The 21,792-nt window shown below is 57.8% G+C and overlaps 2 protein-coding genes across 2 annotated transcripts in view; both read right to left on the bottom strand.

The window, feature by feature from the left end:
- Positions 1-1,303: 1,303 nt before the first annotated feature.
- The window catches only part of Prdm11 (PR/SET domain 11), a 74,649-nt gene continuing 54,160 nt past the window's right edge, over positions 1,304-21,792 (bottom strand). The window contains exons 6-8 of the mRNA XM_048788214.1: positions 15,574-15,761; positions 10,989-11,615; positions 1,304-9,898 (exon numbers count right to left, since the gene is read on the bottom strand). Coding sequence (XP_048644171.1) covers positions 7,734-9,898; positions 10,989-11,615; positions 15,574-15,761 — 2,980 coding nt within the window. The 3' untranslated portion in view covers positions 1,304-7,733. The remainder of the gene's footprint in view (positions 9,899-10,988; positions 11,616-15,573; positions 15,762-21,792) is intronic.
- LOC125612103 (myb-related transcription factor, partner of profilin-like) overlaps positions 21,424-21,792 on the bottom strand; it is a 6,572-nt gene continuing 6,203 nt past the window's right edge. The window contains exon 2 of the mRNA XM_048788648.1: positions 21,424-21,792. This exon is cut by the window's right edge and continues 178 nt beyond it. Coding sequence (XP_048644605.1) covers positions 21,609-21,792 — 184 coding nt within the window. The 3' untranslated portion in view covers positions 21,424-21,608.

The following is a 21,792-nucleotide window of genomic DNA, read 5'->3' as shown; positions in this document are numbered from 1 at the left end:
TTGGCTCCCGTGATGGAACTCGGACACTTTCCAGAAATGGCTGCAAAGGTGGTGGGCCCTGGGCAGCCTGGGGAGGGCAGCAACCCCGGTCCAACTGGGCTGGTTAGTGGACAGCTGGGCCCCTTTGCTACTTCGTCCTCTGCTCTCTTTGGAGAAGAAGAGAACTGGAACATTCCATGGGGACCATGAAGTGGCTTTCACAAGAGGCCTCTAAATGACCAACAGGATGGGGGACCCTTGGGGCTGAAAGGAAAAGAGCAGACCCTAAGAAGGAGAAGGGGGAGGAAGGAAGGCCTCTGACAGGAGGCTGCTGGGAGGCCGGGGCAGGAGGGCTGGGGTCTCCAGAGCTGTCTTCACTGAGTTGACGCCCACCCTCTTCCTGAAAGAATCTGGATGGGGGCTGCAGATACAGCTCAGCTGGTAGAGAACTTGCCTTTCGCACACAAGGCCCTGAGTTCTAATCCGCAGCACCACAAAAAAAGAAAAAAGAAAAGAATCTGGGTGGAACTCCACCCATCACCCACCCCCATACCACACCACCCCATCATCCACCCCCATACCACAAAACTCATCACCCACCCCCACACCACACCACCCGTCACCCACCCCATACCACAACACCCATCGCCCACCCCCATACCACAACACCCATCACCCACCCCATACCACACCACCCGTCACCCACCCCATACCACAACACCTGTCACCCACCCCCATACCACACCACCTGTCACCCACCCCATACCACAACACCTGTCACCCACCCCCATACCACAACACCTGTCACCCACCCCATACCACAACACCTGTCACCCACCCCCATACCACACCACCTGTCACCCACCCCCATACCACACCACCTGTCACCCACCCCCATACCACACCACCGTGGAGGCAGATGCAGAGGAGAGACCCTCCCCCCAAACCAGGCCTGCAAGTGGAGAATCATACAAGGCATCAGAGGGCAAAACGGGTCACACTGAACCGCAATGGTACCGTGCACGTCCTCAGAGAGTCTTCTGGGATAAGTACGTGAGGTACATTTATGTATTTCAAGTGGTTTGGGTCCCATTTCCTTAGGCCTCACTGGTGAGGGAGGCCTGCAGGTCACCTACTGGATGTGAGCTCCAATGGGAGAGAGCGACTTACGGTCCAAAAGGTGCCCAAGAGGCCTCGGCGGGCTCCTCCCAACCTGGAGCTGGCCGGCTTCCCCACCGACACCTGAGCCCCTGGGAAGAGGACCATGTGGAGCCACACAGAGACTGGGGTGGAGGCAGGGAGACAGGGATGCGACCTTCGCGAGTAAATTTAAATGCTTTTATTAACAATCATCTTACATACAAGGATAATATGACAAAAGGGACGTTTCTGCGCACATAGTATGATAAACCAACATAGCTCTATTCGTATCCAGTGTTCTAGGTCCCGGCACACAGGTACTATAAAGCGTAGTCTGCAAAATAATAACATCGAGAGGTTTTTTTTTTTTTAAGAAAGAAAGTATTAACATATTAATATGTATGTGATAAGAGACTCCTAGGGCCCCCCACCCCCACTTTACTTTTCCTTTGTGATTGAAATGAAATCCGTCAGCAGCGTGGGGTGGAGAGAGGGAGAGAGACGGGGCTGAAAAAGACGGAATCAGACTGCTGGTTCTTCCCGAGAAACAAAGTGAAGACCGAGGGGCGCCCGAGGGCAGCCTGGCCCGGGTCTCCTTGTCACCAGTGTTGGAACCGGCTGTCCTCCTCTGTGCAGAGGCTGGTCCCCTGGATGCCCCGGGGCGCTCTCTCTCTGAGGTACAGTGCATTGTGGGATTGCTACTGGGGATGCCCATCCCCTGGCCCTGGGCGACCCCCTGGAGAGGGAGGACGGCTTGGGCCAGGCCTGGACTCTCTGAGGCCAGGCACTGAAGTGTTCTGAGACCCAGTTGGCAGCAAGTGTGGCTCAGGGAGGGGGCACTGGCAGAACAGACCCGGTCCCTGACTGTGGTCCAGGGGCCTGGTGGAGACTGAGGTATGCTGGTAGGATGGTGAGGGAGCGGGCGGGAGGTGTGGGCAGGAAGGAAGTGCCTTCGTGGAGCTGAAAGGCAGAGGCAGGTCTGGTGAGCAGCAGGTAGCTGCCCTGGGTCCCCAACGGTCCCCAGACTCTCTACCTCGAGGGGAGAGAAACTGGAAGCAAAGGAGTCCTGACTCCTGTCGGGGCTGCCCAGCCCTCCGTCGGCTGCCAGGCGCACCAGGGCCCTTCTGGCTCCCAGATGCCCACCAGCTCACGATGGGCGCTGGGGACCGGCTGAGAGCGGCACCCTGCCCAAAGAAAGTGCATGGGCTGGGGTCCCCACTCAGCCTCTGCCTTGAGTCACAGAATCAGAACAGTGTATGTGAAGGAAACCTGTCACCACGGGCGGGGGAGGTCGCACCCCGTGCAGGAGGAGGGGAACGGCGTTGTCCTGAGTACAGCCGGCAGCTGCAGCCGCAGAGGGGGCGGGCCAAAGCCCTGCTTCTGAACTCGAGTTGCCATTGCATTTATGAGTGGGTGGATGTGTCTCTCGCGCCGTTCCCTGCTAGCAGATGCCCCCTGCTCTGGCCAAAAAGCCCCTGGGTAGAGGGTGGCGCTGCGTGGAGACGCTCGCGCCGCCCACTTCACCTCCAGGTTCCTGGCAGACGCCAGCGCAGCGCAGGAGGCACACCCCGGCACACGGCTGTTCTTCAGAGGCGTGGCCTCTAGGGGGCAGCAGTGGCGGCTAAGGGGAGGGGCTATCTCCATCCCTGGGCACCTGTCCTATTGCCACACACGTTGCCCGTTCCCCTTGAGGGAGGGTAGGGGAAGTTTGTGCAGTGGTCCCTCCAACAGGGTCAGCGACCACACCCTATGCCAGGCATAGGCTTGGGGTGGGGGTTGGTAGGGGCACTTCAGCTGGAGCTCGGGGGTGTCTCCTTCCAACCTCAGACCAAGCCTGTAGAAAAGGAGAGAAAGTGCACCGAGAAGGCCGGGACCCAGCTACCCTCCTCTCCCACACTCGGGCTCGGAGGCCCCACGGCCAGCAAACTGCCCAATGAGCTTACCGGCCACCCTCCTCCAAGGACCTGCCCCTCCCTTGGCACAACACAGCGACAGGCTTCCCGCTCCTCTTCCAGCTCCATAGACTCTATTTTTATATCTATTTAAAACATAGAAATGTATAAATATATAGGATATATTTATAGATATATAGACGTGATTTAATCTTCTCTGGGTGGAGACCTCGTATATGTCCATATATACAATGTACAGGTTGTCAGTATTGTACACGCACACCCCAGCTTCCACGCAGGCCTCCCGAGGGGACTGGATTGCATAGGTATTCCAGGGCGATACCACCTAGTGGATGGATGGAGGAGTGTCAGCTGGAAGAGGAGGGCCGTACCATTTTTCTCCCCAAAGGGCACTTTTTCTGGCTAACATGCAAAGACGACCTCAAAGGCTCCTTAAAACCATAGCTCCAACCACTCAACTGAGGCGCCCTGACCCACAGAGGGAAAGAGAAGGACCTCCCTCCAAGCAGAAAAGGGCTTCCCACATCTCTTGACAAACCGTCTGGAACCCAGTAGGGGGTCTGGACTCAACTGCCCCAGGCAGCCTCCGTTCTTGCCTCCAGAGGCCCGCCTGCCTGCTTTGGCCAGACGTGCCTCCTGAAGGCACCCGAGGGTGTGCCTGAGTGCCAGTGTGGTAGAGCCTTCTGCCAAAGTGGGATGCATGGGCCAAGAAGCACAGGCCACTTGGAAATGAACCCATGAGACCCCAAGCCAAAAGCAGCTCTAGATACAGAGTTCCCGTGCCCAGAGCAGGAGGAGGGAAGCGCAAGAGGGTGGGGGTCTCCAGAAGAGACCCACTGGGCTGCCTCTGGAGCCCCACAGGTGCCAGCCCAAGGCCAGGCAGGGCAAATCTGTGTTCATTTCTGTCTCTCCACGACAGGTTCAGCCTTCCACACGCCCCCACCCCCGCCCACTACGTGTTTCTTGATGTCACCGCCAAATAAATGGAATTACAAAGTCCTTTCTCCAAATGAAAGGGCTCACCCAAGCAAGGCAAGAGGAGGGGCCTCAGCAGACAACTGGACTCAGAAACAAGGAGCGGGGCAGAGGGCAGAGACCCCCGGGGCCCACCGACCACAGACTCAAGGACCCAGCCCTGAACTTGGCCATTCGGGGTTCCGGAGCTTGGTCCTGTTCTCATTCCCAGGGAGGCTGGAGAAATAAGGATGTGCCCAGCATCACAAGATGTCACAGGCAGTCATTAAAAAAGAAAAAAGACTGCTGTTTCCAGTGGCCTCCCTGTTCCAACAGGCAGGCAGAACCGCCAGGGGTGTCTGACCAGGTGGGAGTTGCAGACGGGGGTGAGGGGCTCCCCTTTCACAGACATTAGATGGCATTGGGTGTCTCTAAGGAAAAGCAGATTGTTTTAATCATGAGGGCCTGTGGCCCCAGGCTGTGCAGCGCAACTACTTGGCACAACTGGTCACCAACCTGGGCCTCAGTCTTGACCTCACTGCCCACCCACTTCATGAGCCAAAGAAAACCTCCAACCAGCCACCTAGTGAGGACAAGTCTCAGCTCTAGACACATACTCCCTTCTCAGTCTATGGAGGTCCCTCCTAAGCCAGGGCTGAGTTCAAGGGCTCTGTCTCATCTGCAGTGACCACGCCTGGGAGGCGGGCCACCTGCCCACAGTTTTTATACCTGTTCAAGGTATTAGGCTAGTAAAGCATGTGGTTCCCTGGGTCAGACCTTGAGTGCCCCCTCACCCGGAGCCCATCTCCGGAGGGGAGGAGTGGGATAAGCCTAGGACAGAACCAAGTATCATCCCAAATAGGGTTCACGGGACGGAAGCCCTGAGCCTCCCAGGGAGCACCTGGGCCGAGAAAAGACCTCGTGTGAACTACAGTGGCATGTCCCATGTTTTTCCCTGGTTACCCCTGTCCCGAGGCGCGGTGGCCTACAGAGAGTCCGCCACAGCCCGGGGCCTAGCTGGGTTGGTAGAAACTGTGAGCACCTGAGTTTGAGAGGCCCCTGACAGACTGACCGCCACCTACGGGTTCAGCTGCTCAGAGCCTCAAGCCATTGCAAGGGTGTGACCTCCTACTGCCAGGTCCTGCTAGTGGCAGTGAGTTCTTCCAAGCCCTGAGCCAGGTCACTCAGGGTAGGCACTGACATGGGCTTGAGGGATCCTTCCCCCAGCTGAAGACTTGAGCTCATTCTGGCTATGGGCCCTTGGGGGAACAGTCACAGCCCTGCCTCGGTGCTCAGGAGTGGTCTGAGGGTCCCCGTGCAGTGGGTCAAGGGAATGAGGGGTAAGGCAACTGTTGGCAGAGGAAAGGAGCCCACCCACTGTTTCTGCCCGGCACCTGAGGCCGCCTTGCCAACCAGCCCTGGTCTCTGCAATGTTCAGTGGCGCTCCCCAGACAGTAGTCTGTGTGCAAGAGGGGACAGGAAGTCCCCGAGCAGGAGCTGGGGAACAAGGGACCTTGTGCTTTGCAACAGAATCCCACTTGACCTTGATGGTGACCCCAGTTAGGCCCAGATGGGAGGAGCTGTGAAGGGAGATTGGGGGCAGGCGAGTGGAACCAGGGAATTTCAAGCATCTGAGAGGGGTTTGGGGCCTTCCCTGCTCTCCCCTTGCTCAGAAGAGGGTGGAGGTGTGCGGCTGCGGGGACGGGGTGAAGGTCACCAGGCAGGGTGCATTGATTGTTGAAGAAGGCAGCATATGAGGCCCGGCAGTGGGACAGTTGGAGGAACCCAGTTTTGTTTTCTGTTTTGTTTTGTTTTGTTTTGTTTTAACATGCTACATCACCATTGAAAACAAACAAAAACATTTCAAAAATAATATATAATATAATATAATATATATATTTATAATGAAAAGCTATCGACTAGCAGCAATGATTCTAAAGTTATCTTAGCACCAAGACCATGGGGGTGAGAGGAAGGATCTGTGAGGGGAAGGACCGGCGGGGCCAGGAAGGGGCGGTGACGTTCAGTGTTGATGACCTTTCCACTATGGTTCTCACGGTGGCACCAGGCCGCAGACACAAGATAAACCAAGAATAAGGGAGCCACCACAGTCGCAGAGTGTCTGAGCCACGAAGGCCCAGGGCTCGGGGGGCCTCGCCTGTGGCCCGATCTCAACACCCTCCGCTAATGGGGAGGGACAGCCGAGCGGGGACGCGGGGTCCAGATCCTCGTCCCTCCCCCAATACGACCTGCGTCCACCTTAGGATCTCTGCATATAAAATACGCACAAATCAGGTGTGGAGACATGAAGAGAGACTTTAACAGCTCAGCACATATCTGAAGACTCCCCTGCGAGGTATACTGTAGTTAAATGACCGAAGGAGCGCGGATCAGACTCCTCGCTTACACCGCTGCTTGCCCCAGGGAGTGGGCAAGTGGCCATTTCTAAAGCTTATATTGTGGTTGTGGTGTGTGTGTGTGTGTGTGTGTGTGTGTGTCCAAGTTGATGCCTTGAGAATCTGGTCCCTCTTCCTGTTTGCTCCTTTTCTTTGGGACATCTCTACCCTGTTCAAAAAAAGGAAGCTCACAGGCCTAGAAGCACTGCCCAGTCTCCCAGGACCTTCCTGCTGGGCTGCGGAGCACAGCGCCAGCCCGGGGCCCCCTCCCTGGGGACGCTCTTGGAGTGACAAGTAACCCAGGGCACAACTTGCATTGACAGCTCCTGCTCCGTAGCTACCTTGCAGGTGCTTGATTATTAAAGGAAAACAAAAATACCCCCCCAACAGTATATGATTATAAAGACAGAGTATAAATAATCCATGTCAATCCAATATATACTTTTCATTTTACTTGTTTTTAGCCAAAAATCGCCGCCCCGTTGGGGGTCTGGATTTGTTGGCTTTTTGTCTCCCAGCGGCCCTGGGTCTGAGTGGGATTCTACCATTTTATCCTCCACCATGGATAACAGGGATGCCCAAAGCCCACCTCGCCCTTCCCCTGGATTGCAGGCTCGGCTGTAAGGCCCTTCAGCCTTCCATAGAATGGGTTCTTTCAATCCAGGGGCCTGGAAGGAGGGAATGGACAACCAGGGAGGGGAGGTGACGGGTGGGGGCGGGGTGGGTTCACAGTACGACCAACACCTGTGTTTGTGGGACAGCGAAGGAAATGAGTAAAACAAATCCATCACACTGAAGTCAGGTGGGGGAGGAGGACACCTCAACCCACAATGTGGGAGTCGGGGACCCGGTTCAGCGGGACCAGAATGTCAACGAAGAAGCCAAGAGCCACCCCCCCAAACCCCACCATTAAACCCAACAGAAAAAATGGCGAGAACATAAACCCCAAGCCCAACCCAACTCCCTCCACCCCCCAGTGGAGACAGGAACAGAGCGAGCTACCTAAAGGCCGTGACAGAGACCCGTCATTTAGCTCATGCTGTCGGTGACTGTCGGGTGGGGACACGCGGGGCCCAGCACATGCTTCTGTGAGTGGAAACGGGTCGCCACGTAGGTGCAAGCTGCCAAGTGTTGCAGACAAGCGTCGGTTTCCGACGTCATTCCTTTCTGAAAGCTCCTAGTAGCTTCCGGTGGACGTGTCACCTTGGTTTTTTAAAAATTTTCAGTGTGGGTTTTATATATATATATATATATATAATATAATATAATATAGATTTATATAATATATCAAAGCTTATGAGTATAGATTAAAAAAATATTCAACAGCTTCGTGGACTCTGCAGCCGGGCTCCTACATGTCTGGGTAGAACTCGGACCCGTGGTCCACGGCCTGCAGCGCCGGCTTCTGCTCCAGGGCCGACATCCTGCTGAGGACCTCGGCCGACAGCGCGTAGCTGTTGCCCGACTTCTCCTCAAACCAGCTGTCCAGGGCTCGCTTGGCATCGAAGTTGGCGATGGGCGGTCCGTTGACCGCGACGGTCAGCAAGTCGCTCAGCTGCTCCAGGGTCAGGCGGGAGCGGTGGTTCTTGCGGACCCTCTGGAGGGCGCTGCGGCCCTTCTCGCAGCAGGCGGTGGACGTGGGGAGGACCTTCAGGACCTGGATGATCTTGTTCAAGAGCGGGAACCTCTGCTTGTACTTGCAGACGTGGCTGATGAGGTCTTTGAAGCCGTTTTTGGTGTAGTAATCGGCCTTGAGCTCCCGCCACTCCGTCAGCAGGCTGCCCCGCGGGTCCAGCCCCTCCTTGCCGAGGTCCCGGGAGAAGGTGGGGATGGCCTCCAGGTGGTCAAATATCTGCACCATGTCCTCCTTGCCGTAGCTCACGAGCTCCTCGCTGCTCCTGGGCCAGGCGGCCAGGTCGAACACCTGGCAGGCCTTCACGAAGATCCGGCTGCGGGAGTCGAACCTCTGGGCCAGGATGACCTGGGTCTTCTGACAGATCTTCTCCCTGATGGACTGGAACTTGGCCTCGGCCACCCTGAGGTTCTTCACGGCGATCCCGTTGAAGCTCTCCCGGAAGTTCTCCTCGAACTCCTGGAGGTACTCCCCCGGGGAGTCGGCCAGCCGGCTGATCTCCTGGATGGCCTCCTCGATCTTGTCGTCCACCTGGGACACCAGCAGGTACTCGCCCTGGAAGACGTAGGCCAGGCGCGAGAGGACGGCGATCACGTCCAGCAGGAAGTAGATGAGCTTGACCGACTGATAGTCCATGAGGAACTGCAGCAGGGCCAGGGCGATGGCCGAGGCGTCCGCCCGCTGCGTCTGGCTGCTGACGTCCTTGAGGTGGGCCACCACCTCCAGGTAGTCCTTGATGAGGGCGTTGAGGACGTTCTGCTCCCCGATGACCCAGCGCACGGCCCGGATGTCCCCCAGGAACTCGGTCTCCTCGCAGAGGGTGGCAGCCGTGGAGCGCAGCTCGCACAGGAGCCGGGGCGAGTAGCGGTAGAAGCTCAGCAGCTGCTTCAGGTTGTTCTCCAGCTCCTCCAGGCAGGGCAGCTCCTTCCCGCTGATGGCGTCCAGGATCTCCAGGTGGGGCCGGTGCACCATGAAGGGCAGGCACAGCAGCCAGGGCAGCGTCTTGCGGATGGTCATGAACATGCTGGCCCGCAGGCTGGCCGTGATGTTGGCCCCGTCCACGCCCAAGCCGACCGTGGGCTTCTCGTCCTGCAGCCGGATGCCCAGGGTGGTGAAGGCCCGGTCCAGCGCCTGGAGGTAGCTCTCTGTGCTGGAGAAGCCCAGCTCCTGCAGGGACAGGAACTCCGTGGCCGGGGGCCCGTCGCTGCTGGTGTACTGGACGTACACGGCCACCGTGTCGGCCAGCAGGTCATCGCTCTGCCCGTCCAAGATGATGCTGAGGCACGGGGACTGGCGGATGCGCTCCACCAGGTCCTCCCGCAGCGCCCGGGCGATGTGGTGGACCAGCACCTGGCAGTCGCCCTCGTTCATGTACTGGTCCACCACCTTGAGCTCGCACTTCCTCAGCAGCTCGGCCAGCGGCCGGAAGTCCAGGTAGGGCCTGCCCTCGAGGGCCAGGTGGTAGGCGGTGTTGAAGAGCAGGGTCATGTTGCGGCACATCTCCTCCGTCTTCTCGGGGTGCATGCGGAGCTTGTAGAGCTGCAGGCACTTCTTGTGCAAGTTGCTCTGACTGTGCAGCTTGATGGTGTGGATCTTGAACTGCTTGGAGCCGATGATGAAGGCCGAGGTGCGGGAGGACTGCACCGTGTACTGGCGGCACACGTGGCACCACATCTCGTTGAGGGTCGGGGAGTACCGCAGGAACCAGAACTTCTTCAGCCACTCCTGCTTGAAGCGCCGGATCCGGCGTCCGGTGGCGGAGGACATCTTGGACGGCTCGTCGGTCGTGGTCATCATATCGTTGGAGACGGATTCATCGGCCGAGTCGACCTCCTGGTCATCGTCCTCCATGATGGCGGGGCCAGAGACCATGCTCTCGGAGGCTGGAAAACAAATTCGAAAGAAGCACTTACACCCTGTGGCAAGAACGGGGGTTTCCCCGACAGCAACAGGAAACAGCGTCTAAAGGCGAGACCTCACCGCGGCCTGTGAGGGATGGAACCCCAGCCTGGAGTTCACCTCCAAGCACTCTGTTCCCCACAGGTGACGCTCCCTCTTTGGGGATGGTCCAGGTGGCCTTTGGCCACCGCCCACCATGAAGGGCAGGCACAGCAGCCAGGATGGTCATGCCCGCCCTCCGCCCACCCGTGAGTGCTCCGGAGATTGCAACGTTCCCCATCAACGGAGAAGACAAACTGGAGGAGCAAACTGTTGGGGCACCCCAAACAGCCCCAGGTCACCCGTGGAGGGCTGGGGACTTGTGTGCCCTCCACTAATGAGGTCAGAGGAGGCCTGCTGCCCCGGAATGAAGGCAGCGTGGCTCTGGCCCCGTGTGATTTCAGGGTCAGAACGCGCTTGAGCTCAGATGTGAGCTTCAGGACCTGCACCACCTCGTTGGGAACTCGGGGCGTGGCTGAGGGGCACGAGGCGCCCGTGCGCAGGCCAACCCGGCTGCAGAGGGGCACTGATGACCCGGCCCGGTTCTCAACTAGCTCCACGAGATCCGAGCACCAGCACAGAAGGGGCAAAGCCATGCAGCTGGTCACCCTGGACCCCAAAGTCCCATCCTCTGAAAACTCCAGGTGGGGAAACAGGACCATGAGGGGAAGAGCAGACCCTGGCAGAGGACAAGGCCACGTTCCAGATCTAGATGGGGGGGCGTGCGGGCTCCCCAGAGGGACACCCTGCTGGGGCATGGAGGAGAGAAGCTGGGCTTTGGGGTGGCACCCTGGTGGGGCCAACAGAGAAAGGCAAAGGTCAAGAACACAGCACACGCCCCTCCTGCAGCGGAACGGCTTTTATTGACACAGAGCAGCACGTGAAGCGTCCCAGAGCCGCGACGGGCCTGCCATCGGCACCTGAGGACAGGGCGCCTGGGGTCCCCAGAGGACAGCTCCGACAGAGGCCCAGGGCCCCGTCCACGCAGCCCCGTGCGCTCCTCCCTCGGCAACAGTGGCGTCCACACCCGCTTACCTGTGGGGTCACAGAACTCTGGGAGCTCCAGCACCTGGGGTGGTAACACGGGGGGCTCTGGGAGCTTCCCAGACTTGAGCAAGTCCAGCTCGGCCTGAAGCTCCCGCACCTTCTTCTTGAGGCGGATACAGTTGGGGCAGAAGGAGGTGGTGGGCAGCTCGTGGGCATCGGACGCCAGGGAGGCCTCGGCGGGGCTGTCGGCCTTGAACGACGAAGGCTCCTCTTCCTCATCCTCCAGTGGGCCTGGCTCCTTGGCAACCCCCGGGGGGGTCTTCCAGTCCCCGTCCCCCTGGGTCCGGCTGACGCTCTGCATGCTGTGGGTCATGGCTGTGGCGCACCGGCCATAGGCATCGTCCTGGTACTTGGGGACTTTCCTGATGACCAGCGAGGTGCTCAGTGCCAGCTGGTGGGCCTCCACCTTGGCGGATTCCAGGGACGCCTCCAGCACATCCTTAAAAATGAGGTCGATCTTCTTCTTCTTGGCCTGGGGGTGCACATCCCCCTCATCCAAGCCACGCTTGTAGGGACTTTTGCCCTGTCTCAACACAGGGAGCTGAATAGCACCCCTCAGGTCTTCTGGGGTGTCCAGAGCCTGCTCACACTTCTCCCTCTGCAACCTCTTCTCTCCTAGGAAGGAAAACCAGGGTGTAAGGAAGCGGGGACAGCCCCCAGCCGAGAAACCAACAGAAACAAAGCAGACCTTCTGTGGGGTCACTGGCTCGCCCTCTAAAGGAGCCTCCTGGGGCAGGCGTGACAAAAACGAGTTGGTGGGCAGTGGGGACTCGTCCTAGGACCCACAGAGCAGTAAGAACTTTTTTGAAAAAGCAGTTTCAAAGAAGCCTCAGGTGTGTAAACTCTACACTTACAAGTTGAGGGAGGTCTACGGGGAGGTAACTGTGTCTTCTTTCACCCTTTCAAAGTGGGTGGGTGGGAGCACAGCCCAGAGCTGAGTGAGTACTAAGCCCCCAACCCCAGGCGCTTCCCCTCCAGCCCTCGCCATGAGAAGACGCTGCTTTGACTTGGTAAAAGGTTCACAGGCGACGCAGAGCCCCGCTCCTGCCTTCTCCGCGGCTGTCCTGGAGATGGCCCACTTAGGGGACAGTCCACCCCTCACTTCTGTCTCTTGTAACCCTCCGAGCAGTCAGAAGACTGGGAACATGTGAGCAAGTGTGACCTGTGGTTCTCACTGATGACGCAGGCTGGAGGGGGGAGGACAGGACACCCACAGTTGCTAAAGACTCCAAGATGGCGGCCTCCAAAAAGATAAAGGACAAGGTAGTCACAATGACCGAAAGCCATCTCAAAACATAGCTGTTTCCTTACCTGACACAAGATGTCTATTTCTATCCTGTGAATTACTTCAATTATCTCTTAATTACGTTGGGATACTTTAAGCCTTTGATGGGTTTCCCAATAGTAAGTTGTTTCAGCCTCATCCTTTACAACAGCCAGCCGCAGGTCACACGGACACAGAAGTGCTGATGACTCCTGAGGGGGAGATGCTCAGGAAACAGAGGACCTCTTCAGTCCTCAGAAAATTCTAACAGCTGTCTGTGGAGCTTAGAAATCTTAAAGGCTTCTTAAGGCAGGGGCAGGGGCAGGGCCCTGGCTGACGTGACTAGGAAATGACTTGACCTGAATATGCACTGAAACCCGGCTTCTCGTGGCGGGGCGGCGAGAGGCTGAGGGATCTCCATTCGATGTTCCATGCTGGGGCGGGTGATATGCCCTGCCCCAGGTCCAACGCCAGGTTTCCCACAGTGACCACACAAAAAGGAGGGACCTATCTGGATGCCCTTGTCATTCTCACATGAATGCTTAGGGAATAGCCTGTCTCCAAGGCTCCCGGGACGGGATGGCTCCCCTCAGCCTACATTTCTCTATCAGCTGGGCTACAGAGCAGAGGAGAAATGGAGAGCACTCGCTAAAGCAAGACCCAACACACCTGTCTTATGGATCAGAAAAAGCACTGGCCCTTTTGGAATATCCACACATCCAGGGCTGCCCTTCCCCCTTACCAGGGACCGGACAGCCAGCCCACAGCTGGGGAGGTGGGGAGGTCCAGGCTGCAAGCCACCAGGGACTCCTCAGGCCCTCGTGGGAGGACCAAGCCTGTGCAACATGCTAGGGCAAGCGGGAGGCTGCTCTGGACTTCAGGCCTTCATGAAAAACAATGTGAGCTTGATTCCAAGATCTCAAGGAAATATGGGGGGGCAGCCCAAACCTCAAAGTAGATCAATAACTTGAAATCAATCAAAGAAGAACTTTTCTGAATATGAGCATGAGATCCACCCTGTCCTTCAATGATAACCACAGGGAATAACTGAGACTCTCTTCAGGTAAGCTGCGGGTTCCAAACAGTGTCCCTGCCCGAGAAGTACTCATGACTCCTGCTCTGGCCTGACTGGCATATTGTTAGGGTCTGTAGACAAGTCAGGATGGCGCCTGGCATTTTGCCAGAGGGAGTGGTTTGTGAAGTGACGCCAGCAAGCCATTAAGTGTGGAGATTCCTTATTGGTTGACTGCTGTATCTAGTTTATGTTAATTAGATAAGCTGTGTGGAATGTATATATACCCCTCCTGTCCTACAAATAAACGGCTCCCTCTCCTGCTGTATCAATCTACACAAGTTGCTCGTCACCCCCCCGGTTACTTTGCTGCAGCCGGACTGCGGCAGCATATCACCCTCAGTGACAGAGAAAGCTCCTCAGGGAGTGCTCAGAAGGGATCTCCTTCAAGAGCAGGACTGGCAAGGCCAACCTAAGCCACCACTAAAGTGCCAGGATCAGCCAAAGCAAAAGCTACAAAGAGACATCTAAATGCCACCAAGCTCCATGACTGGACCCGAGGGCTTGGTTCAGGGCCGAGAACATCCACAGCTGTGGCCCTGTCCCACTGTGGCTGTCAGCGTCCTCCCCGCTCCCCACTGCTCAGCCTGGCTGGCCGGACACTGCTTACTCCGGGAGCTCCACCCGGCTCTGGACATCCCCCTTCAAGTCTGTCTGCCACGCTTCCTTCAAGCCACCACTCCTGAGTGGTCCCCTTGTGTCCCAGCTCTCTGAAGATGGATGTTGCAGCTTGAGGTGCTTTGGAGAGGTCACGGGGGGGTGGAAAAGGACATTACACGTCCAGAAGAAGGTCCTGGCCAGGGGATGAGACCTGCATCCTCAACAGGACTTCCCTTGCTCTCTCCTCTTCTTCGGGTGGCGTGACTCTTTGGAAACGTCTTGATGTTGTCATTCACTTCTTCTTTTGTCCATGCAGCAAAGAGTGACTGAGGACCCACTGAGTTTCACACACTTTTACAGGAGGCATCGCCAGAGGTCAGGTGGATGCCACCGTAACCTTTCCCCCGGTTCCAAAGAGGACAAGAGGTAAGAATGACTACTGATCCCCTCTCACTGCCCACCAGGTACCTTTTACCAAGCCAGGCAGCAGCTTGCCCTCGGTTTCCAGGATTTGCATTGTTCTGACTTGTCTTTAAAGACAGCTTAACCTCAAGGAGTCACCCGACCCCTTCCCATCTGCTCCAACCATCTTCCCGATTGACAGACTTCACATACGCGGCTGGTCAGAAACACGACATGGTGGGGCTCGGGCACAGCCTGGGCTCCTGGGCCCAGATGGACTCTGGGCATTTGGATGTATGGCTTTGATGTAAGAAGGTCCCCTGGAGAGAAGGACCAGACTCGCTAGTTACCCTGGCCAGGCTGAGGGTGGAGTGAGAAGGTGCAGGGCAGGGCTGGGCAGTATTTTAAACCACATTCAAATGACTTGTTTACAGGAAGCCCGGACGACCAAGCCGCCCGCCTCCCAGGCCTGCGTCCCCTGCCCAGCCCTCCTGGACTCTCTCCGAAGCAGCTGTCCTTTTACATCAGTTCACCAGGTCAGCTGATCATGAGACCAGCAGGAAGCGGGGACGAGACTGATTTTGTCTGAGAAGCCACCAGGTTGGAACTCAGCACCTGGAGTCACAGTTGTGGGACAGAAACCCAGGCTGCCCTCCCCAGCACCTGACCCAGGGTGAGTCACCGCATGTACTGGTGCCGTTGGTGATGGGACAATCATCTACGTGGGGTTGTCACTGTTAAAGGTCTGCACTGGGGACTTCACCCTGCTCTACCCACGGTCCTCACTGGCTCCCCAGAACTCCCACCCCATGCTGGAGCGGAAGCTGCCCCAGTCGTGAGGGTTCCATGGGAGCATGTGGAAACCCAATTAGCCCTCGGTGAGCATTTAGCAGATGTCGTCTGTCCTTGTGACTGCTGAGGTGTCGGCAGTGTGACATCTTTCCATCACTTTGAGCTGGGGAACGGGTCAGTGGATTAAGCCTCCTCCCTTGGCCGTGGGGTCCTCTCTTCCCAGTGCTCTGAACTGTGCGGTTGGGGTTTCTGAGACCACCTTGCAGGGGAGGGGACACCCTGGGCGGTCACTGCCTGGCCTGGAGCACGGCGCGGATCTGGGCCATCTGAGGTCCTGAATGGCCCCGTCTTCCCGCGGCTGGGGCTTGAATCTGCGCCTCCTTGGTGTCCTCTGGAAGGCCCGGGGGCCCGCAGAGGCCAGGGCATGGCCTCCGCACACTCACCTCTGGCCAGGTTGCGGTGGATGGTCTCCTGGGACATGCTGTGCAGGCGCCTCATGTAGTCCTGGCTGTACCAGACCCGCAGCCGCTCCCCGGGCCGGATGTCCCTGCAGGCGCGGAAGTAGATGCGCTCGCCGTGCTGGAAGGCCAGCAGGTTCCGCTCCCTCTCCTCCCGGGAGATGACCACGTACCTGGGGGCGAGGGGAACAGGTGAGAACCGCGGCCGCCCGGGGAGGGCTGGGCAGGGCTGGGCGCAGGCGCGAGCGGTTACGAGTCACAAGTTCACGGGCACCGGCGAGGCGGGTGAGGCAGCTGCCCTTCTGGGGAAGGGTCCTGTCCTGCAGGTGCCGTTCCTGGGACGTCAAGCACATCCCTGGGCCTCTAGGAATCTGTTCCCAGGGACTGTCAACAGCCCTGCTTGCCTGCGTATTTATGGTGAATGTCAGATTTGGCAGCAGATTAGAGGTGCCTGGAACACACCGGCTCCTCCGCCCGTCACTATTTTTTTTCCCAGCGCAGGGATGTCACCCGGGGCCTGGTGCCTGCGAGGCTAGCATTCTCTCACTGAGCTGCAGCCCCGCTCCTTTACCGCAGGGGTCCCTGACCCTCACAGGCCGCTGATGGGAAGGGTGGGTTCTTGGGGCTGTTTTCAGTGTCTCACAAAACCTCGCAGAAAGAACCCACAGGGCAAGGGTGTCCAGGACCACATTCAATGAATGTTAAAGATCCAAAGTCTTTACAGAGGGTCCCGTGGGGACAGAGGAGGTAGGGGACAATGAAAGGTTGGCAAACACTGCTTAATCTAATTAAATGATTCAAGGTACAGAGAGTGAGGCTCCGAGAGGCTAAGTAGCTTGTCCAAGGACACACAGCCAATAAACGGGAGGTGCAGCTCGGGGGGCCTGTGCTTTCCCACCATCACTATGGCTTCCATGTGGGCAGGTAAAGCACCAACGCGGCTTTAAAATCAAATAATAAAACAATAACACGCATATTGATACAGGTAGCAAGGAAGGCATCTCCCAGAGTGGTCACCCACACAGCCCTCCCCTCTGGGAAACAAACTGGCAACACAGACCCAAGGCAATAAGATGCCCGGCAGGCACGCCCACCTCACAACCCACGACGCACGTGGCTCGCTATTTACAAAAGTGCAAAAGCTCAAATATCTGAATTTCAAAAGCCAGAGTAAATGAGGGTCCATTCCACGGTGGCATGTTACTCGTCCCCAGAAAAAAATGTTTGCAAAGACTCTTTTGTCACATGGCAGAACCGTGCTGAAACAACGCAGAGCAAGAATAACAGGAGGGAGGGCTATTTATGTTGTGGTTCCAATCATGCTTTAAAAACCGGCCCCTGTAAACTGCTTGCAGGACGCAGAGCCGTGTCCTAACAGTATGATCCATGGTGGTTGGATTTTGTTTGTGATTTTCAGTACTTTACAGGTTTCCTCAATAAGGCGTCTGTTGTTTTTACTATTTATATCTCCCACGTAGAAAGAAAAAATATAGACAGATGCTCATTCCAGCAGCGGTGGTAGGCACAGGGGCCAGCAGCACTGAGGGTCTACACTAGAGATGACCCAGGGTCAGTGGCAGGATCTTCACGTCCATCCTGACCTCACCTAAGTCTGCCTTGGAGGTGGGCGTGGCCTTAGAAGGGGTCCACTGGGACCCAGGGAACCGTCCACTCTGGCAACGGAACGTAGCACAGAACTCAGAGGAACTAAGAACGAGACAGAGGGAAGAGAAGGAAGAGAACCCCGGCTTTGGCATCTTTCCCCTTTAGAAGCAAGTCACAAGCTCCACCCTGGAGCAAGAACTTCATCTTGTCCAGGAACTGGGCCTCAGAGCTGTGAAAACCACGTGGTTATCTCCACGCACCCAACCTTGATGGTGTGAGCCAAGAACTTAGAGCCAAGAGGATCTGGGGCCCCGAGATATCATCCCTGGTCACAGCTCCCCACCCGAATTCTCCTACGGCAGAGCCGTCCTTCTCTCCATACGTGCCCACATTTTTTCCTGAATATATAAAATAATTTCCAGTCCCCAATTTAGTTAGACTCTGCAATTTGACATCCAAAAATAATCAACCTAGTAGTTTGCACAGGACGCAACTGCAGTAGCTCCAAACGTTTCCCTCCCGGCTGCATATGGAAGGCGACCAAAAGTCCCTGGGATCACAGAGCACAAGGGAAGGAGACCACTGCCCCTTGTCCCCTCCTGCTGGATTCTTCAAGCTCGAAAGGATGGACTCATTTCCCCGTCACTCAACTTTCCAAGGAAAAGACAACCGAGGAACAGGTAACAGGGATCAGGGTCCATTTATTCAAAAGAGCAACTTCTGGAATTTGTCATAAGGTTTAGGAAGATGCGCGTCAATCTCCCCTTCCATCCCCTGGTGCTTTTCTACCCAAGAACCAATACTTTGACAGAGCACCCCAGGTCTCTGAGGAGATCGCAAGGTATTTTCAAAGACAGACCCCAGTGTGTTCCGCATCTGGGGTTTGGTGTTAAACGTGGCATTTGAAATAAGACCTAGATGGCAGCTCTCGGTGAGTCACCACAACAAAGTCCCCTGCCGAGATCGTGTTGATATGCTTTTCGAGGTAAAGCGAATCCTCTCGTTATGTCTGCCTTTTTAAGTATTCTGGGCTAATACCTAGTGGCCTGGTCCAGTCTCAGAGTCCTGCTGTCCCATCACCAGGGTGCAGGTAAGCAAGAGCCCTCCCTGCAGAGCACACGGCTTCCAGGGAGTGAAAGGTCTGCGATCTGAGCTGCCAGGTCACCCCCTTGCTGGAGAGGAGGCCTGAGAAGCAGGCAAGAGCTGCCCAGTCAGGGCTGTTGGGCAGGGCAGAGCTTACTGGCCAGCCGTCCAGATTGTACCGGAAGACTCGGGCACCTCTGAAGGGGCAGGCGGGGGTTCTGGGTGGAATCCTTCATGGGGTTAATGGGTGGTTACATTCCTGCTGGCGTTGGGTCCTGGACAGATGAGCACAGAGGCGATCCCCAGCCCTTGCCCACCATGTCTTATCAAGGGCGCATGTTTTCTAGCTGGGTCAGGAAATGACTGTCAGTTCCCACTTGAGAAAAATGACCCACCAGGCACCCCCTTCTTTAGAGGGGACCTGCGAAGGCCAGGCTTAGCCCTGCTGCTCCCTCCACGGGGCAGGCAGATCTGGCAAGGCCTGGGAGTGGGCCGGACTCTGTCTCCTTACATTAGGCCTCTGGGCTGGGAGGGACCTTAGGTCCTGCACCCGCCCTCCAGGTGGTCACCTGGCCTTGGACAGGACACTTCCCAGCCCGCCTCTGGAGGCCACCTTCATGGTTTCCCGTTGGAAGCTGGAGAAGGCCCCAGCTCACGTCCAGCACACACCGTCCGCTTCCTCTTCCTGTTCTCACGTGCTGGCCTCCCAGGCCCCACTGACGTCAAGAAACGGGTGTGGCCATCTTTTCCATCCCAAATTATCATGAGTTCCCCCTCCCTGGCCCTTTGCTCTGACCTCCATTTCAGGTTCACCGCTTCCAACTTGTCCTCTTCCTGACCCAGGGCCAGAGAGGAGCCAGCCAGTCACACTGACCGTGGGGGTGAAGGGAGACCCCAGGCCCACTTCCACAGCGTCTCTGCCCCTCCTGGAAGTGGGGAGCCTTGATCTCCACGGCACCCTGCCGAGGATGGTCGGATTCCAAAGCCAAAGGTAGCTAGGGTCATCCAGAAAGGGGATTCCGGGCCAAGACCTGGGGACTGCTGCCTGGGAGAACCTGTAGGGTGGGCAGCAGGCCAGGGCAAGGCCCAGGCCCACTCTGCGGAGGACACTCCCGGGGCAGCCAGAGGAAGCCACTTCAGCCACTTTGAGAAGCCCTGGATCTGGACGTGCAGGGCCTCACCTGCAACAGACTCACAACAGGACCAGCAGGGACATGTCCCCCCGAGGTTCAGGTCTCAGGGTCCTTAAAGTACCCTGATGCTCTGGACTCTCCTGGCAGGAAGGAGGGGATCCTCCCTGGGAACCCTAACTTTTAGGGGACACAGGACCAAATCGCTTAGCACCATCGCACTTCAAGGTGCATCCCGATGAGACATAACCAAAGGTATCATAGGTGGGTGCTCTGCCTCCCTGACCTGGCCTTCTGTCCCTGTCCCTGAAGGCCTCGCATGGGGCTGGGCACCGTCACCTGAGTGTGTGGAACCAGGGCGAGCAAGGGCCTCTGGAGCCCTCTCACCAGCAGGCTCTCCCCTGTCACCTAAGCCCTGCTCTGGGGCCTGGAAGTTTCCACAGGAAGCGAAGAAAGAGAATACACAAAGAAAGATCCTGGACCCGGGTGTGTTCAGAGTGTGACATTGATTTCTTTTTATTGCCATCTTAACAAAAATGCTCGGGAGGCAATCTTGGGGTCCAGCATGGGAGAGCAAGGCAATTCCAGGCAATGACCCAGCCCCTGGCTGTCAGGCACAGAGCGTCCCATGTGGGGACAGGAGCCCCCAAAGGACCACAGGGTGGGGTGGGGCCGAGGGCACAGGGACGTGGCAGGCGTCCTGCACTCTCCCTGTGTGGGACGAGCTGGGTCTGGGCTCACAAGCAGTGCTCCAGGAAGGGCCTGGGCAGGCGCTGGTACAGCAAGCCTCCCAGCCCCGGCGGTGGCTCTCGGGGACAGGACGAGAGGTGGCGGGTGGGCAGAAAGAGCCGCTGGGAAAGAAAATTTCCTTCCCAGGCCAGGGAGCAGCGGGAAAGAGACAGAGCTGGGGAGCACCTGTCCCCAGCCACCTGCCCCTTCCCTCCCTAACATGAGAGCCCAGGTGTCCCCACCCCGATGGGAAGCACGAAGCCAGAGCTGTGTGGCTGGTGCGAATGCAGCCCGAGCAAGCAGAGGCGAGGCATGCTGGCACGTGGGACGGGCTCGGTCCTGCTGGAACTGGAGGCCGGGCTGCCTTCTGGCTCCCGAGACCTGGGCCTGCCTCTCCCTGGCCCCTGGCCGAGAGCATTAGGGCCAGGGTGTGTGGTAGACGTGCCTAGCACTGCCACCGCTCTCCCGACCCACCAGAGGAGACAAGGCAGGCGCAGAGGCCAGGCAAGGAGCAAGCCCCCTGCTCCCCCGACTCCAGATGTGGCCTCTGGACAGGGGAGCTGGACAAATGCACAGTCCCGGCCTCCCACCAACAAGCTGTGTCACTTGTCATCTACGAATGCACATGATAAAGAGAATGACGTCCGACTTAGCTGCCTCTCAGGCTGTCCTGAGCACGCCCTGAGATCACATATATCTGCAGGTGCAGGAAGAGCATAAAGTGCTCCAAGAACGTAAGATAATCTCCCTGACATCACCCGGTCTCCACCCGACTCCACAGAAGGCAAGCACAGCAGCTGAGCACGCGCACTGCACGAGAGCAAGCCAGGGCCAAGGCAGGGCGCCCCCGGGGCTCAGAGCCCTTGTGAGGTCAGGACAGACTCACCCGCCTGTCCTCCAGCCACGCCCACTAGGAAAGCAGCAGAATCAGGGACCCAGAGGTCATGAGGTTGAGGCAGGGCCCTGAGGCTCGAAGCAGGGGTTCCCTTGGGATGCCCCCCTACACTCATGCCCGCTCCCCGCCAGGCTGGCCGCTGCCACCAGATACCGACCAGGAGGAGGAGGCGCCTCCGGGCCTAGCAAGCAGAAAGCGGGGGCTTTTCTTGGACGTTGAGCCTCTGGCAAACAGGAGGGAGGGCCGGACACAGGCTCCCAGAGCATGGGGAGCGGCCTGCACTCGGCGATGGGGGACAGCGCCCCGGAGTCCTACAGGGGTCATCGGTCTCGAGGCCAGACGCCTCCCTCCATCTCCTCCTGGCACAGGCTGGCCGGGCTAGAGGCTGTGCTTTCTCTTCCGAGACCTGGTAGTCCGAGTGGGGGCTGGTGCTGGGGGAGCTTGTGGGGGGTCCGGCGGGGGCGCCTGGGCCGGGAGTGCAGAGCTCGTGGGGGCCGCCCCTTCTGGCCCCTGCCGTGATGCCTGGACCCCGTCCCGGATCTCTGCCAGCGTCTGGCATATCTGACCGACGCGGCTGCTCAGCTCGGCCATGGCCCGGCCGATGACGTGCATGCTGTTAGCCATGTCCTGGTGCGCGGCCACCAGCTCCTGGCAGAGCTGCCGGAACACCTCGGTCTGCTGGGCGTGGACGTGGAGGAGCTGCCAGTCGAGGCCCGGGGTGGGCGAGCCTGGGTGTGGCCGCGGGGTCCTGCAGGTGGCCTG

Source organism: Marmota marmota, unplaced genomic scaffold, assembly GCF_001458135.2.
Source record: "Marmota marmota marmota unplaced genomic scaffold, marMar, whole genome shotgun sequence".
Classification (NCBI taxonomy): Eukaryota; Metazoa; Chordata; class Mammalia; order Rodentia; family Sciuridae; genus Marmota; species Marmota marmota.
The sequence above is the reverse complement of the archived record's forward strand: the minus strand, read 5'-3'. Positions and strand labels throughout refer to the sequence as shown.